The sequence below is a fragment of the Amblyomma maculatum genome, chromosome 9, assembly GCF_055883805.1.
Source record: "Amblyomma maculatum isolate TAMU_Amacu chromosome 9, ASM5588380v1, whole genome shotgun sequence".
NCBI lineage: Eukaryota > Metazoa > Arthropoda > Arachnida > Ixodida > Ixodidae > Amblyomma > Amblyomma maculatum.
In genome coordinates this window covers 19,071,393-19,089,152 of record NC_139352.1, presented here as the reverse complement: position 1 = coordinate 19,089,152, position 17,760 = coordinate 19,071,393, and the positions used below count along the sequence as shown (strand labels likewise).

Genomic DNA, 17,760 nt, shown 5'->3' with positions numbered 1-17,760 from the left:
TCTTTTTCTTCTTTCCTCCTTTCACTTTTGGCCTGCGCACCAGTTCTGGTGCCGACCCGTTTCAAAGGGAATGGCCCTGAGCATGATCATCATCATCATCGATGAGAAGCGACTCGCTCTTGATGTGAAATGACAGGTTGACGCTTGGTGTAACTTCGACAACGTTATTAAAAAAAAAACTTCGTCTCATAAAGAATAAAAGAGCTAATTCTTAATTTCAGACATCCCTCTAACCGGAACGCACAGACATATTTCTCGTTTATAGTGGAAACTTGCCAACGGTAAAAAATTGTTGCTTTAAAGATGACAGAGAACGGTTCAATAAGGTGCAAAAAAAAAAAAAAAACTATTTGCATTCATAGATAGAGTCTGCGGCATAACACCTTTAGAATCCCTCCTTTTTGAGTTCTGCCTTACTTCCAGTCGACTTCGCCGTCGCAATAAACAACATTTATTAATTGCATTCAAAATTAATCAGCACAAAACCACTACCATGTTTTACTGTAAGTTTAACGCAATTTACACGTTTTTTTATGGTTAACATGCAGTGGAGGCGAGTATAGCAAATGTCTAGTTTGTCAACGGCGCACAGCGCGCAAGCACAGAAGTTCACAAGACGGGCAGTTAACTCGACGGCATCAACGCCTGTTTCGTCGTGTTCAGTCCTTTTATGGCATGCGTTGGTAACAAAAGAGGAGGAAAATATTCAGAGAAATACATTTCACACGAAAAAATGGCTGGGAGATACAGTACCTACGAACATCAGCCCGGAAGGTTGCGTGCACCTTCTTTGAACGATTGCCGCAAACAAAACCGCTCCTCGCCACACTACAATGTAGAGAGATTATTCAGACGACAGAAGTGCGGTGCCGCACCACTTTAACCAAAAAGCCAACCGTGCGTTCTAGTCCATGCCTCTGGACATGAGGACAGCCCCTACAAATGTACTTCAAGCGAGGCAGAGCGAGTGGTACCTCTGTCGATGCAGTCGAGTTAATCCAAAAGGATGGCGAATTCACAACTTCTTCAGAACGTAAACATGTTACGGAAATTAATTCGCACTCCTCAGGGTTTGCCGACTCAGCGTACACCACGATCATGTGAGCTTCCTTTGAAACTTTGCACACCATGCGCAGCTCACTATACTCCGGGCATCTGAGTGGTTCTATTAATGTACTGTACCACATATCCTTGTCAGGTTTATATGTTACGGTCCAGACAATTTGCTCTTCATTTCCGAAATTGCTATCTTTCCCATGCGCACCTTGCGTGCCCTGCTGTGTCTCAAATCTTTGTTGCACCCTTATGGAGGTCTTTGTGACGGCCGACGTGGTTTCGTGCGTCGACGGCAAAAGGGCACCACTCGATTCCGTTTTGTCTCGCAGTGGGCCCCCGTCTAGAGGACCATCACCGCTGTTCTGTGTGGCTTCCGCTATCTGGCTGCGGCCTTGGGCACTCTCGTCCCTTCGCTCGCCTTGTTGAAGTTTGGCGTGATGACCGGCCAGAACCTCGGCCAGTTCCTTCGTCCCGCTTTGTATCGATGCCAGGGCGTGGTGGTAAAAGTCGGTGGGCAGGGCTAGCCGCCCTGCGGTCGACTGCGGCTCCACTGCGGGCTCCTGAACACTCCGCTCGTGCGATGGTCCAGTGGAACATCGCGCGCTGTAGTGTCCGGGCAGTTCCTTCCTAGGAATGGTGTCCTGGCAGCGGGGGCATGACGCGGCGTGGAAATCGCACAGTTGCTCGAAATGCTCGAGAAGCTCTCCCAGTGGACCCAGGAAGTCACAGCCGTGCTCTCTGTTCCAGCAGCTCACCTTTGATATTTGAGACAAAGACAGCAATTAAATGTTAAAGGCTCATGCGAATAAAAAAAGCTAGTAATAGATTCAAAGTCATTTAGTATACTGCGCACATAGCGCTCAATGCTAATGAATATCTCATTCAATCATGTGATTAAACATCGGAGTATACCAGGGACTACGGATAGAAAGTTTGTGAACAAAAGGTGATGCACTTCTTTTTTGTATACACGGGCAAGATACACTTAATTGAATATTTAAGGCAATCCCCCAAGTTGGAGTAGATTTGTATTAAGGAATTACTCACTGACATCCACCCAAGCGCAGTCAAGTGGTTGCAAAGGAAGGCTATACAGCTTTCTCAGAAACATCGTAAAAAAAATTTGCACTTGTCCAGGGATCGAACCCGGAAACACCGCCTCTCCTACGATTCGGAATCACAGCAATCCCCGCAAGTTAATCACCACCAAATTAATCATGATAAGGCATGACATGACAAGTCAGGACTAGCTCTCACGATCATACTTGGACGTACGCCTCATGACACCACACACTGACATACATCGCTGTACTTACGACAGGCAACGGGGTGTGACAGCGATGCCAACGACACCAATAAATACCTCCTTCCCTGTGTACACCGCATAAGGTGAATGATTACCAAATTCGATATCTGCTATTACAGATTAGTTCCGTTGTGTGCGAATGGGATTTCTGTTCATGTGGAAGTGGGTTTCTTAGTACTACGTCAGCAAGGAATTTTACGTGATGTGTATAATTGCTGCCTAGATTCCAATGCGCAGTACTGTGGCTTCCAAATTGTGCTCCCTACTAAATTGTGCTACTTTATTTCTGCCGGGACCGCACCAAGCTTAACACTTACAAATATGCAACCAGGTAGCAGACTCAGAATAAGAGGAGACAAGCACACGCAAAACACACCTGGGCTTACAACAGAAAGAACACACATTCGCTGTGGAAGTATATGGTTCGAATAAAGAGAAAGAAGGCATTTAAAAATAAAAACTAAGCTCCTTTTACATAACTGAAGCCCAGGTTCACGTTGACCGGAGCACACGCGTGCGCAGGGACAATATGTGAATGTTTTTCGGTTTTTTTCTTTGGATATATCAACCGTAAGCCCAGCGGCGTTACTTGAGTGCCTCTTCTGTATCATCCTGAGTCTGTTTTCGCTGGTTCCCAATTTGTAAGCAACAGTAACCAACTAATCCACAAATTTACGCTCTCGAGCTCTTACGCCAACCGTAATTTCCGCGAAACGCACCCAACACCTGTTTCTAATGCACTCCACTGTGGTGGCGTAGTGGTTAGGGCGCATGACTATTGTTTCCGAGAATGCGAGATCGAATCCCGGCCGCGGCAGCCGCTTTTCAACGGAGGCGAAATGAAAGGCGCCCGTGTGCTGTGCGCATATATATATGCATCTGCCCTCAAATGTAGTCATTATGAGGGCGTTAAATGGGGGTGGGGAGGGCATCTCGTGGACTGAATATTCATATGCGCGCTGATTCAACACGCGGACGGGGCGAAAGCTTTTAACAGCTCATGAGAGGCGTTTGCAGAAACTATGAGATACCGCGGGATATCGGTGGGCTCCTTGTATATAGTTACCGATAGTTTGTGACAATGATAGTGATGAGAAAGCACTTTTAGGCCCTCTGCTTTGCGCTGTTCGCACGTTTCCTAGAGGCGGGAGACGCTGGGACGATGAAGGAACACTTTTATTTCGCGGATGCAATAACTGTAACTTACTATCCGAGGACAGGAGGCCACGATAGCTAAAAACAGGCGCGCTATGGCAATTCTTTTTTCACGTGGACTGCATAGTCGAGCGCACAAGCAATTCCTTCAACATAAATGAGCAAGAAAAGTGTCGAGTCAAAATACTGCACTCGTTTGTCCGCTGTAGTACAGGACCAATGTCTCCATGTGCTTCACATTATATACGGCAGTGGTACCCACGTGTGCGGAGCTTAATTTCCACTGCATTGCGCTGTTCGCCTCGTTTCCTAGACGCGGAAGGCGCTGCGTCGATAAAAGAAGAAGTTTATTTCGCGGATGAAATAACTCCGGGATGAAACATGCGACCGCTGATTGACACAGCGCATCTGAACGCTGGCGATATGTATCCCGTAAGAAGAGACGGTCGCTCCGAGCTACGCGTATCCACGCGGGCGAGAACGGCGAGGCGGACCTCGCAGGGGGAGGAGTAGAGGAAAGATGCGACCTGTAAGAGAGGAGAAAACAAAAAGAGGAAGAAAAAATGTCTGGCAACACTAATCAGCAGCGAATTGCACCATGTCTGGTCTGGCAACATGTGCTGTTTAGACAGAGCGTGGTGACGAAATTGTGCCTGGAATGCCTGCTGCTCAGTGGAATGGCAAGTCTGACCAGTACGCGCCGACTAGACAAAAATAATTAGAAGGGCACGTTTAGCAAGGCCGGTGCTTTAAAAGGGGAATTGAGAATGAATGTACCCCATGGGTGGGGGCGGGGGGGGGGGGTATGGGGCGCTGCCCTCCTTCGCTACGGCACGGCCGGTCTCGAGGGAGAGAGCGCGCGCTCTTTCTTACGGCCTTCTCAATCGCCGCGTGAACAATGGGAACTTTTCTCCTTGAGTCACGCTCTCCGCCGCCGCAAGGGGCGCGACCTGCTCACTGTTCGCTCCGCATCTGCTTCAGTGGCGGCGGGTGGCTTTTGCCTGGTTTCGCGCTGTCGCCCGCGGGTTTCGTGGTGAGTGCAGCCCCTAAATGAAAGATTACAGAAGGTAGATGCTGCAGCGGCATCCTGTCAGCGTGCTACACACGTGAATGGAGTCTTTATATTAAAAAACACTGTCGCTCAGCAAACGCTCGACAAGCATATGACATGTTTTGCGGCATGGTATCTAGTTTTGTTTATTTTAATCTGAATTTTTGCCCAAGCCTGTACAAGAAGATGAATATAAAAAGTGAATGAGCAGTGATCACTTCGAAGCTTCTTCAATGCAAACATAACAGCAACAATGGCAAAACCGTCTTTCAGCGCTAGATGAGAAACCATCGAGGTAACACCGAAGATGAAAATAATTTTATAAAAATCTAATGTAAGTTGTACAATGCTTACATGACATAAAGTATTAGTAGTATAACGTCAGAGTTAATGCTTTTAAGTTTTGTTTTCAATTTTGCTATAATTTATGGACCAGCAAATGTTTTATGCTGTATTATAAACATTATTTTAATTTTGGAAATAAAAGTTGGTTTAATGAAATGTTTACATGATATCATGATTATTTAATGAAAAAAAAAAACAGCAAATCTATTTCAAGCACTAATTCCTAGCAATATTTTATTTCTTTTTCTAGTATGTTTTTGAACTAATAGTTCCTTGCAACTATCTGTGCAGTAATGCCTGCCTTAGAGAGCAATCGCTGCCCCATTATTTTGGTAGAATGCTTATTACACATTCGCCACTGTTACTTAAGGGACACTCCTCAATAATGGATATAAAAGCTTTTCTCTGTGCTATTTATTCAGAGGTGACTATAGGAGTTGTATGTCGCACTGTATTGCGCGCCTAGGCACCTAGTGTCGACACCGACGAAATCATTTCAGCTCTGCCGCAATCAGTAACCGAGGAACTGAAAGAAGTGATGGTATCTCCTATCATCCCATTACCCACTGTCACGTATTCTGGTTTAGCTTACGTCGCTGGATACATTGTGAAGTTAATCAGTGACTTCGGGTGTGACGTTTGTGCTATCCTTCTTGAAACCAGCAAAAGAAGCAGCCCCATGTACACTATTCTGCGAGGACAAGATTCTAGCGGACTGCATTATCCAAAACCAGAGTTTGTAGCTCTCTTGGACGAGGATGTGTCTTTTTTTGAAAAAGCTGTCATGCACCTACCAGACACAAATGTCCTTGAAGTCCTTCAAATCTTAATCCAGCCAGCACTTGAGAACTCACCTTTGCTGAGTTGCCCGGAAGGCATTGACAATAGCCAAGGTCCGCTTTTTTAATATTTGAGAAATTTCTCAGACTCCTTGTCAATTATGCTAAGAAGGTGACATACAGGAACGAAAGGCCAGCTCCTTATGTGCACAAACCGTCCCGAAAGATTTTGAGATTTTAATTTTCTAGCCGCATGTACCGTTTTGATGAATGAGCTCAATGTGTTAACTTTGAAGGACATTTTTTTTTATTGCTTGTTGCTCTTTTCAATTATGCATATCTGTTTATACCCACTTCCTTGATTAATTGTTCTTTTTTTATCACTGGTATTAAACTGACTATGGACTGTCTACGTGTGCGTCAGTCGCGAGACTATACGTATACATCTGCTGCCTTTCAACCTACTGATTTAAACGAAGCTAGAACAGCCCACATCACTAGACAACTGAAATTTTAACTGTATGCGTAAATTTTTGTTCCTTACTCTGAATCTGAGACGTGCTATGAATTTTCGTCAGTGCCTCTTTTGCTCTAAACGAAAACGGCAGCGGTTGACAGAATACTTGGAATATCCACCGAACAGTTTGCCATGCAGTAGCGTCAGGTCGCGCTATACCTGCTTACAGCTTTCAAAGGCACACTGCATAAAATGGTAGATATAGTTTTGTGAAAAATTTAGGGGCAAAAGGTGTTGATGTAAGTGCACCCGAAACTTCTTTCGACCGTGCGCGACAGCACTGACGAAGGCGCGCGCGCTCTCGCGCGCACGCGCATTATTGACGAATTTATTGCTCATACACGATAAATCAGACGCTGATTACGGCTTCTTCCTATAAGCCATAAGGGGTGAAATATCAGGACCTGCCGGTTGCAACCGATGCGGGCGGAGCGAAGAGCGAGCGCGCGTTTCCCTTGCGCGTGAACGGCTGTAGCAGAGGAGCAGCAGTGGGGCGATGGCGACCCCACCGAGGCGCGGCGGGCGGTAGAAACAGACCCCATTGGAGAGGCCGTAAGAGAAGAGAGAAACGCGCTCTCCCTCGAGATCGGCCGTGGCTACGGCTGTGGTTTGACCCTAGCGACGCCACTGCTCGACTGTCCTCCCCCTCGCCTTCTCTATCCCTCCCTCTCGCTTTTTGTAGATAATACAGTAAGGAAACGCATTAAACCCAGTATAACATAAGGAAACACAGTAGACAGGATATTCTGTTTACCTGTTCGTATCTATAAATAAAAAAGAAGCATAAATAATTATTGCCCTCTTACGTAACGTCTTATGGTATTAGGTTGGCACACCACATTCTGTAACTGCGCGCAGTATGAGGCGACCAAATCTTACGGAATGAGTAGCAGCTATTGCGTTTGATCTTGCGCGAGTCATTGGGACAAAGTTATTCATGAAGAGTGTCGTATAATTTACGGTACAGTTATTAATTGACTACAGATATTAATCGATATAACGGACTAATGGTTCTCGAAATGCTAACCTCCTAACGACAGATGTTTAGAAATACATAACCTTTCTAATGACACAAAGGAGGACGGCAGATTTGGTAAGCTACACGCAGGCCAGAAACTTGGTTACTAAAAAAGGATGAACTCTGAGGCCAAAGTTTGTTTTTATTTATTGCGAAAGCAATATTGCGGCAGCCAAAAGTTGACCTCGGGAGGCCGCAGATACCTCGTGAAGAGGTGTAGCGCCGCGAAGGGGCGTAGCTACGGTCTCCTCACTGAAAACTCAGCCTGGCATGACTTTGAATTCACGTAACTCCTATATGCCACGGGCAGGAGCTGCCAACTCGGGTCACTCCTGTCATGGGAGGGCGATATCAGAATCAGCCTATCAGAACCGTTTGCATTCTCGTTACCTCTACGACACTCAGGCACGTCCATACGGCTTGGTTGAAGCGTGGCTTTATATGTGGGCTGGTAGCTTACGCTCTAGCGTCATACCCTTAAAGAATGAGCTTAAGTGTCCCCAATAATGTAGCACTTTACACTGACAGGGCGTGATAGGGGAATAATGTAGCAGACAAAACAAGCTTCCGCTGTGGCTTTCGGAATTCAACTATATAGTTAACCAGAGCTAAATGACAACAATTTTTCTCAAAGCTGCAGAGGCCTACAGCCGCGCGCTCTCTTTCACCCACTGCAATGGACGAAGACCACTACTAAACAATAAATATTCAAGGAAACTACGCGCAAAGTAAGCTTGTTCCCCTTTAAATGTTAAAGGCAAGAAAGTATTACTCATCGCTTAACAACATTTGGCATGTTAAATGGCAGCTGTGTAGGTCGCGTGACGCCAGCCGGAAAGACAGGCACGCCCGCTACTGCAACACTGCTAGTAGGGAAGCAATATGATTAAGTGACACCAACTGGAACGCTGCCCGTTACCTTTTTTGCAGCAAAGGTACGAAAGTCTTTTCGGAAGCATACCTTCAGTTTGGCTAGGTCGTCACGGGAAGTCTGTTTCCAGGAGACATCCTTGTCCTTTTCGAACGGCGCCCCGTCTAAGGTGCAGCTACATTGACCGTTGTCGCCAGCGCAGCTTTCCACGCAAGCCAAGCATAAGAAATGACCACAGGGGAGTGATGCCACACTGCTGGGAACAAGGCCACAGAAGTTGCAGACACTCGCAGGCGGCAATGGTTCCTTGAAGGTGACAAGCCTCCAGTCAACGCCGCTTGCAAAGCCGCTGAGGCGGTGGCTTCTGTCCTCCATGTCTGGTGAAATTAGAGCCCTGGCTACGCCGAACAGATGGGAGGAAATCGCCTTCACTTGTGCTTGATCGCCTGACGACGGCGGCAAAAAAGAGCGAGCTATCCATGCGTGGGCGTGTTATATGCACGAGAGCGCAGCTGCCCGCTATCCAGAAAAGGACGGTAAAAGTGCGAGACTGCAAACGTCAGGTCACACGAGCTGCTGCAAACCACCACCACTTCTGCGGTGCCAGGACCGTCCCTAGTTGCGCAAGTTGCCAACTTCATCGCACTCCCCCCCCCCCCTCCCCCCCCCCTCTTCTTCTCGTGCACTTAGACTCGTTGGACTGTGTCATTTGCGCACATGCGCATTGGCGTGTCACGCCGCCGGAAGCTTTAACGCTGGCCTACGCAGCCAAGGCCAATCCTAGGTCGCATTACTTGGGACAAAACGGGACAGAAGCCCATTGCCAGCGACACCAATCGCTTGTAAGAGCATCTTTGCAACGGATGACTTGTAAATATGGGAACTATTAAGTAAAAGACAAAAATAAAATAATATTTTCACGTTCTCATGTTGATGAGATTAAGCTTTTTAACTTCATAAAAAGCACGTGGTATACCTATTACGCTGTAATTATAGCGCATCTTATTTTTTGACGGCCTCTTTTGATCTTGTACACTGGGTGGAACCTTCCAGAACGCGATGGGTTTGCGTGCGGCATAATGGTGGTTCAGCGGTGACTTCGTCATATCGCCACGTCTTCGTCTTGCCATTTGGAAGCGGCACACAACATGAACGTACGTTCTAACGTGTCAAACTAGGCGCAGGTCGTTGTGTTACCGGAGCTAAGACACTTGCAAAGGCCGTCAAAAACCAAGTCTTGAATGTCTCCCAATCCTTCAAAGAGGTCTCATGATCTTCCAACCAAACTCTGGCAGATCCTTCAAGAGCAAATTAGACTTGCCTTAGTTTCTTCTTTTTTATTTCGCTACCTTGCCATAAGGCATACTATAAAAAGTCATGCAAAATCTTTTTTCTGCCAGAAACTGGTGCAGGCTTTTGCTTGCAGCGTCGTTCCAGCCATTGAACCTTGCTACGCCGTCGGAGAGGGCCATTCAGTTTTCTGCATCTTCAGTGGGCAGTCCTTGGAAGATGTGGGGCTACCTGGGCTGCACGAAAACCAGGGTGGTTTCTGTTCATCCGGCATATTCGAGAGTATTCCACGTTGACGGACTTCAGCACTTCTACTAGATGTCAAGTGGTGGTGACAATGTCATTGGTGACAAATGAGGAGGCTGGAAATAGACTGGAATAAACTGTTTATTTGGGCTGATTTGCGTCCAAAAATATTTAAGCATCGGCGGCCGCGATATCAAGAGCATGCTCGGCGGTCGTCAATCTACGAATGCTGGTTGCATCCGTCAATGTTCAATTGAAAGGCTGCGAGGAAACATCTAGATAAAGCCGCAAACGTGTACCGTGTACGTGTAACGTGTACCGTCTACTTCCATTTGTGATACATGGGCTTCAGGGTTCGATAAAAATCGCCAAAACTTTCCTGGATGCGAGTGATAAAATTAGATAAGCTTGTCGAAAAAACCGTTTCGCGCACAGTTCTGATTTCCTGTTTTAGCTTGCTCGCAAGTGGACTTACTTAGCGCGATTTCCTTTCCCTTCAGGCATTCAATGCAGTCTTCGTTTGAGGTGAATGTAATACTCGGGTTTTCCGTTCTCGTTTTTTTTTTTTTATTCCTGTGGGCATAAGTTTCTTCCCGTACTGTGTTATCGCTCTTTTTTATTGTAAGCGCAGTTTTTAGACACAAGATCTTCACAAGAAAAAGTATCAAAAATTGCTTCTAGGGGATCTATGATGGCTACATCTTCTGCCTTGCTATAGTCCTTGATAGTGATTGAAGAGGTCTGTCATTATGATTAGCGGTGTGGCGAAGGTGGGCTAAAGCGAGAAAAATAATTCGTGATCCAAATTTCTGCTTTCCTCGCCAATCTTGAGTCAGGGAAACTGTAATTACAAAGCTAGATCTAGCGCTGAAATAGGTTGTCCTTTGATACGCGTTCGATCGTAATTCGCTGCTTGAGAGAGTCAAACCCTAAACATTATATCCAGCTTTTCACAGTTAGTTCTTTTATTCGTTCCGATTGCTAAGTTTGTCCATTGGGTACCTGTTCGATTGAAATCGCCTCTTGGTATGAGTTTTTTTGAGCGTTAACCTGATCTGAGGTGTAAGGACTGCAGGTAAGTTATTACATACTGTATCGCAGTAAGATTGGCGCACGAGTCGGCGAAATGGGAAAATAGCACCAGTTTAACACAGAAAAATGAAACGCATAACATACAAACACGGAAAAATTAAAAATGCGCACAAAAACAAACAACGGAGTTGAGAATAAAGAGATGGAAGTGCGGCTGGGGATCTGCATGGTTGGTGGTTTCAGCTGCGGCCAGAATGAATGTGTAGGGTTGACGGCGCTATCTACAGCAGGACTCACTGCTTTAGCATAGGCGGGTCAGTTATTCTGACTAAGTCGCGTAACTTAGGTAGCTGGAGTCAACTGCAAATCTGACGTATCGTACAGAGTAGCAGATAAGTCCTTTTAATTTTCTATGTTGAACCAGTCGGTAGCACGTGTTAAGCCAGCTAGAAGAATGCTAGCTGTAATGTTTTCGATTGATCTGCCTCTATCTTGACTACTAGAGAGGAGCTTTGATATCTGCCCTTTTCTTTCGCGCGAGGAATTCTCTCCCTCGCCCAAGTATGTCACGTGCGCAGCAGACGTAAAATCTACAGGTGTCAGGTAGCTTCCGGTGGCCAGCCGATTTGAACCCGATTTCGGCGCCAGATGCAATGTCGCCGTGAAAGCAGTGGAGAGCCATCGCAACAAAAACAAAGATGGCATCTTTCGACCTTTGGGTGAGTAGACCGAGCCGTTTACAGTTCGTCGCCTAGGTATTACCGACTCACTTCTTGTGTTCATTGGTGGAAGGACTGCAGCGCTGCATTTCCAAAACAACATTCTCACCTACTTCCAGATTTAGCATTCATTATTTGTACCCAAATTTTGTATGCGACATTACACCAGCCGCTTTCGCCGATGTTCGCCATTGCGTGGTACTCAATGGACACTTCGGTGCGGCGTTTGGCTCACTTGGTTATCGGTCGCACTAGTTTGTTCGCTTCGTTACTACACTTTTACCCGCGCGATACGGTGGCGAATGCCAATCGGTCTGCTTTTGTCGGTCGTATTTCGACGTTCTTTTCGGCCTAAATGCGACCTCGGCACAAATCCAGGATGCAAATGTGTGGTGGTGCCGCCCCCACACGTTACGTGACAGGAGGGACCCGAATCGGCATCGCCTACAGGTGGGCTCAGCGGCACTCTTTAGAGTAGGTCGTGTGCATACAGTGACTTTAAACGTTCACTTTTATTGCAGAGCATAGGCACTGTCTCTAGCTTTTTCGGGTAGACATGCCAGCGGCTGATTTATCCGGACACCGTAACCTATGCTTTGCGTCGACGACCAGTTCGGTCTGTCGTGTTCCCGTGAAACCATGACCCTTTAACTATAGAAACAACCTTTCACAAGTCACGGTATCCAGTAACCTCGCGGCAAACCGCGCTTACCATGCGTGCGCATCTAAGTTCGACAGGTTATCGATCCTTCTAAGGTCAAGAAATCAATTGACAAGAGAACTGTGGGAAGCTTATCAAATGGCGGTCTTTCCAGTTGAAGGTGGTCGTGTGAGTGCTCCTTCGGTAGCTTTGTCAAAAAAGGAAATTTATATTTTATCTGCACATCATCGCATGACATAATTGGGTCTGTCTTATGCTGGCTAATATGCTTTCTGATATTTGGTTCTGGGATATTTCTCTGAGACCAAGATTTTGTTTGGCTTTTATCTGTGCACTTCCACTTCTTTTGAAAGTGCAATGCTCAGATAACAAGAGGATTTAACATGCATTTCTCGAAAATAAAAACTAGTTGACAATTCGCCAGTATTTGATTGATGATCGCCATAGATTTCGCAGACACCAAATTGTAATTCTGGCTATGATTGATAACTTCACATGAATGATACTCATTCTTCTCTCATCAAACAGTCGTCCTCAAAGGATTTGGATGCCGCAGTGAGGAAGCTGCTGCCGAACCCTCAGCTAGACAGGCAATCGACGTCCCATCTTCCACTTACGCTGCCGGATATTATTGCAAATGAAGACGACCCACTTATGCGCAATGACCTTAAAAACCACTTCTACAGATACATGACCTTGCGAGAGGTAAGCATTATTGATGTGTTTAGGAATGCAGTTTACATTGAGCTTTGTAACGATAATACTAGCTCACAACGCTACTGTTCCGCGGATTACGGTTTTAAAACAGCATTCAAGCCGTGTTCTGAATTCTAACTAGGCGTCGACGTAATGTTATTGGAAATTACGTTTTAAAAGAGGTAACCCTCCAGGTTGGTCGCTAAAAACGAATGGAATATCTTTTTATTTGAATTCAGTGGTTAATACATGGAAACACAACATCAAAGCACCAGGCAACACCCTCCACCACTTCAATTCAGAAGAAGCGCGCTTTGCATCCATTCATCGAATCTAAGAATCGTTCCCAAAAAGCGCGAGCTGCTCCGCCAGCTTGTGCCTGACTTTAGCTTCTCAAGTGACTGTGGGAAGATGCTGCACCTAAGCTGAAGGACCGGAATTCATAGCGTAGGAATTCTTTCGAGTGCATTGTCTTTGTTTCTGTCAGCATCACCGCCATACTTTGCAATGCTGCGGCGCTAGCTGTCGAAGTAGAATTTCACCTCAGCGATCAGCAGACGATGACTAATGCATAATTACCACTTTTTCATTCCATTGCTCCTTATCTCAAGGGTTTAACCTTTCGATTTTAGTTTGTTTTTGATTTCTATAAGCTGTATTTTTTTCTCAGTAAAAGCAATATATTTATAATATTGACGCCAAGCTCACTGTGTGTACCGTGGCAATGAATTCTTCTTTACCCTGTTTTCAAATTGGTGGTTCTAAATTTCCTCATAAGATGGAGAACAAATGGTCAGGCAAACAGGAATAGTGCTTGGTTACACCTTGAACTGGTAATTTCGCGCTTTTGTACGCGCAAACGTTCTGCTTTACTCATGTCAAATATAGGCGCGCCCTCTTGGCAGCACCGCTTCACTTATATAGGTATGTTTTCAGATATTAGTTCCGGCCTCACAAGAATATGGCGGCCAGCGAGGTGCATGGTCCTCACGCAGGAACCTTTCGCCTCCGACCAAACCTATATGAACGCACAGTTGACGTCACCCTTGTGTAGAGCGCTCGGGCAGTGCTCATCCGGCAATAAAAACTGAAATTAGAAATCAGCCCTTGATTTCCGTACAAAGTGCTCGCGATCACCTCCTTCACAGGTTTGTGTGAATCGACTTCCGTACAAACATTGCGTGTAAAAAGAAGAAACTGCGACGAGTTGCCGATTTTCATGCGGGGAAGTGCGCCGATCGAACGCTCTGCACAAGGGTGACGGAGACTGTACAAGTGTCAATACGAACAGGAAGAATATAAGGAATACTTGCGGGATATTGATGTGTCATTGTTAAAATGACCCAGAAGCAATATCCAGGGCAATATTATAATGCAACAAATCCATAGAGGTAGTCCTAGAGGGCACTGGAATCAAATTTATAAGATCTGTGTGAATCCTAGTTTTGTAAGCAATTTTTAAAAAAGTGCTCCTGATGACTGCTCGCAACAGATGAGGGCGACACTTTTCTGCCTATTCGTTGTTGCCCCTTTCACGCTGTCGTCAGCAGGTCTCTGGGTGCGTCCTTTCATTGGGCGCGCCCAATTTAAGCGGGCGGGACTGGGCACGTTGGGGCGCCGCCACAAGTTTTTTCTTTTTTTTTTTTGCTTGCGTTGCGTTGTGTTGAAAGTGAGCAAAAAGATCTTTTCTGCTCGCAAATATTTTCGACCTTAGAAAAGCCAGCATAAACATTTTTGCGTTGCGGATAAGATGGATGGAATATCCTTTTCTTTTTTCTCATGCACATTGGGAAGTTAAAACAACATTTCAGGGTGCCTTTAATTTCTTAATCGCCTCTTGCAGTCCTTGCTTTAGACAAAATTAATATCTTGTTGTCCTGCGTACTTCTGTGTGTCTGCGTCTTTTCGCTGGTTTCGATCTCTACGGATATGTACCAATTGGCCCAGCTCTCCACTCTACTGATAATTTTTCCTTCGTTGCAGGGTGACTGGCCCATTCGACCCTTGCAAGCGGAAGTGACTCCCGGATTGCGGTCCCGCTGTGTTGACCAGATAATATGCGCCCACCACGCCATGAACTTCATGCCTGACACGCTCTTCCTGGCCGTCTCACTCGTGGATCACTACTTGTCGGTTAGCCATTCTCTTATCCGTACATCTGCACGTTGTTATCGTGAAGCAACCCCATTGCAAAAGTGTGCAGTGTTATAAAACCTTACTTGTGTTATAAAATCTAACTCGCCAGAAAACGTTTTCTGGCGTAAAATATGCATCAGCTGGAAGAGAAGTCTACCTCTTCTCTTCCGGAATTTTGAATAGCACTTTGAAGTTATTTGTTAGTCTAAATCACAAATCTGTGGGTATCATGTAGCATAGTGAAACTTAATATTTGCTGTAAGAACAACAGTCAATCTTCGCCATCTTGTTTCTTTCGTATGTGTTCTATGACGCATGTAAACTACCGCCGTATGCGGTGAACACAAGGTTAACTTTCTACGAAAGGAGGGAGGGACAAGACACAGCGCTGACTAATCACTGGCTGTTTTATTCAGAGCGCCTCAGTTTATGTACACGAGGCCATTCCTGTTAAAGCAAAGCAAAAGCTCCTGAAACAAGACAATAATATTTACGATAATACAAGACACTCGTGTTCTTTTCTTGATATGGCGATGGACGGTGTGCTAGCGCATGCCGGACCTAGCTTCGCAATCTCTGAAGCCTCAATGATCTCTCTTGTGATCGTATCTTTGTGATATGCAATAACTCTATACTTTTCGACGTGTGGATGACAAACACAATCACGGCAATGAATCCCAATATTGCGAGCAGCATTTTTTACGTTATTGCAGTGTTCCTTAAGTCTGTCGTTAAGACGGCGACTAGTTTGACCAACATAGTAGTTGCAACAAGGCAGAGGGAGAGAGTAGACGTAATGTTGCATTTGTAAGGCAAAAACTTCTTTCGATGTTTCTTAATGCAGACGGGGACAGTTTCTACATGCTTTTCCGATGCATTTAAACGAGCGCGCACGCCACCCAATCGCACGGGAGTCGAAAATACAACATCCACTCCCGCTTTCTTCCTAATTCTTTTAAATTGTGAGACATGGTATGAATGTACAGAATAACCACCGCATGTGTTTTGCTGCCTTTCCTGTTCTGTGGTTGTGCTGGTGCACTGCTTTTTCCTAGAATATCTGAAGTAATACACTTTGAAGGGCTAGTTGGTTCATACTAAATTGAACGAGGCCTTGTTTGTGCCTGTGTGTTTCTTACGCCCTGTCTTTTTCAAGCAGTTTTACTCGTTCAACTAGAATACCTATCGTACCAACTCGCCCCTCAGTCTACGCTATTAAGCTAAGTTATCTCGCCATAGCATAACGTACCCTGATAAAATTCTTAACGAAAAAAGAAAGCAAAACCGATAGGCTTTATATTGTAAAAAATGGCAGCGAAGTATTGCCTTGTTATCATTGTTTGCCTTTTTAGAATGAAGGGGGGTGGGGGGGGGAATATAAGTGTCTAAAATCTATACAGAAAACTGTGCATGAGGCTTTTATGACTGTTCTGTCTTGCCACCTCTGTTGATTTTCGCTGCACAGGTTGAGCGCGTCGCAAACAGGCCACTATGGAGCTGCTTTCCGTAGGAGCACTCTATGTGGCGGCCAAGTATCAAGAGACAGGAAACTGAATGGCCTCATCGCTTCATCGACACGGTTGACGCTGCGCGGAAGAGAAGAGAGGAAAAGAAGAGCTCCGCAAAAAACTCCCTGCAAGATATCAAGCGCACGGAACTGTTGACGATGGAGATAACCATTCTCCTGAGAGTGAAATGGTCCGTTGCGCGGCCCCTACCCTTCCCCTTCATGCGTTGGAACTGCCAGGCCGTTAAGGTTTGTGCACGTCGTGATCATGGCTCCGCTTTTGTCACGGTAGTGTCAGTAGATGATACGGTGCACTAGTTTATTTCCTCACCGTCTTTTCTGAACGCTGCACACAAAGCACAATTTAATGACGCCTTTACGTACGCAAGAGGACGATGCTCTGTAGTGCGAGCTGGAACCTCAGGTTAGAGCAAGCTCTGCAGCAGTAATTTTTCGTCATATACAACAAAAGAAACTTTGCCTGCGTGGTCATGATTGCCTCCAAAAAGAGCGTTTTTTTTTTCTTCAAATACCTCAAAATAAGCTCAAATCTGGTATTATAATTCTTGTATTAGACAAGTTCCAATGCCAGGCCTGCTTTTTAAAAGCTAAAAGAATTCGATGAATGTGAGTTCTTTTGGCTAAAAAAAAAAAAAAAGCTACCAGCATTCACTCCCTTTGCAACACTGTACGCCAAGAGGAAGGGTCACATCTAAAACGCGAGGGAAGCACTTTTTTGGTCACCGAAGTAGGCAATGGCTGTATTATGTGCATAATTGGAGTATGTGCATGAATGTGCTTCATACCGATTTAATGTGGACAGCCCCTCCTATAGGGCGGAAGTGGGTGACAAATCCCGGTGATACTGGTGACGAATTAAACGAACAGCCTTTGTTTTAAGACTTTCGATCTGAGAGATATTTGTTAGTTTGTGAGTATTCCATATAACACAAACATAATAAAGTGTGGGAACGATGAACGACTTGTACATCAATAATTTTACTTCACATGGAGCTTTAGCTAAATTACGTCTCAGGTAACATAATTTCTTAAAGGCTTTATCGCAAATTAAATCAATATGCTTTGACCAAGATATATGTTAGTAGTGAAAATAATACTCAAATACATATATTTAGAAACCCTTTCCAGTCATATGCTGTCAACTGAATAGGCAAAAACGGGGGCGGTGAGCTGTTGGAGAATGTCGTTTATACAGACGTATGGAAATTGACGTGCATTTGCCAAATTTTGCACCATTCAGAAAATGTAACGTGATTCGTCATGGTGATAATGATCTTTAGATGAATAAATGGCACACTACAAAACACAATTATCCCGCCGGGGTGGCGCAGTGGTTACGACACTCGACTACTGT

At 45.4% G+C, this 17,760-nt stretch overlaps 1 protein-coding gene across 1 annotated transcript; it reads right to left on the bottom strand.

Annotated features, from left to right (window-relative positions):
- Positions 1–321: 321 nt before the first annotated feature.
- LOC146178502 (uncharacterized) lies at positions 322–8,702 on the bottom strand. Its single transcript, XM_084578310.1, has 2 exons — positions 8,189–8,702; positions 322–1,811 (listed from the first exon to the last, which is right to left on the bottom strand). Exons 1-2 carry the CDS (start codon positions 8,471–8,473, stop codon positions 849–851), a joined length of 1,248 nt encoding a protein of 415 aa, XP_084434436.1. The 5' UTR covers positions 8,474–8,702; the 3' UTR covers positions 322–848.
- Positions 8,703–17,760: the final 9,058 nt, after the last annotated feature.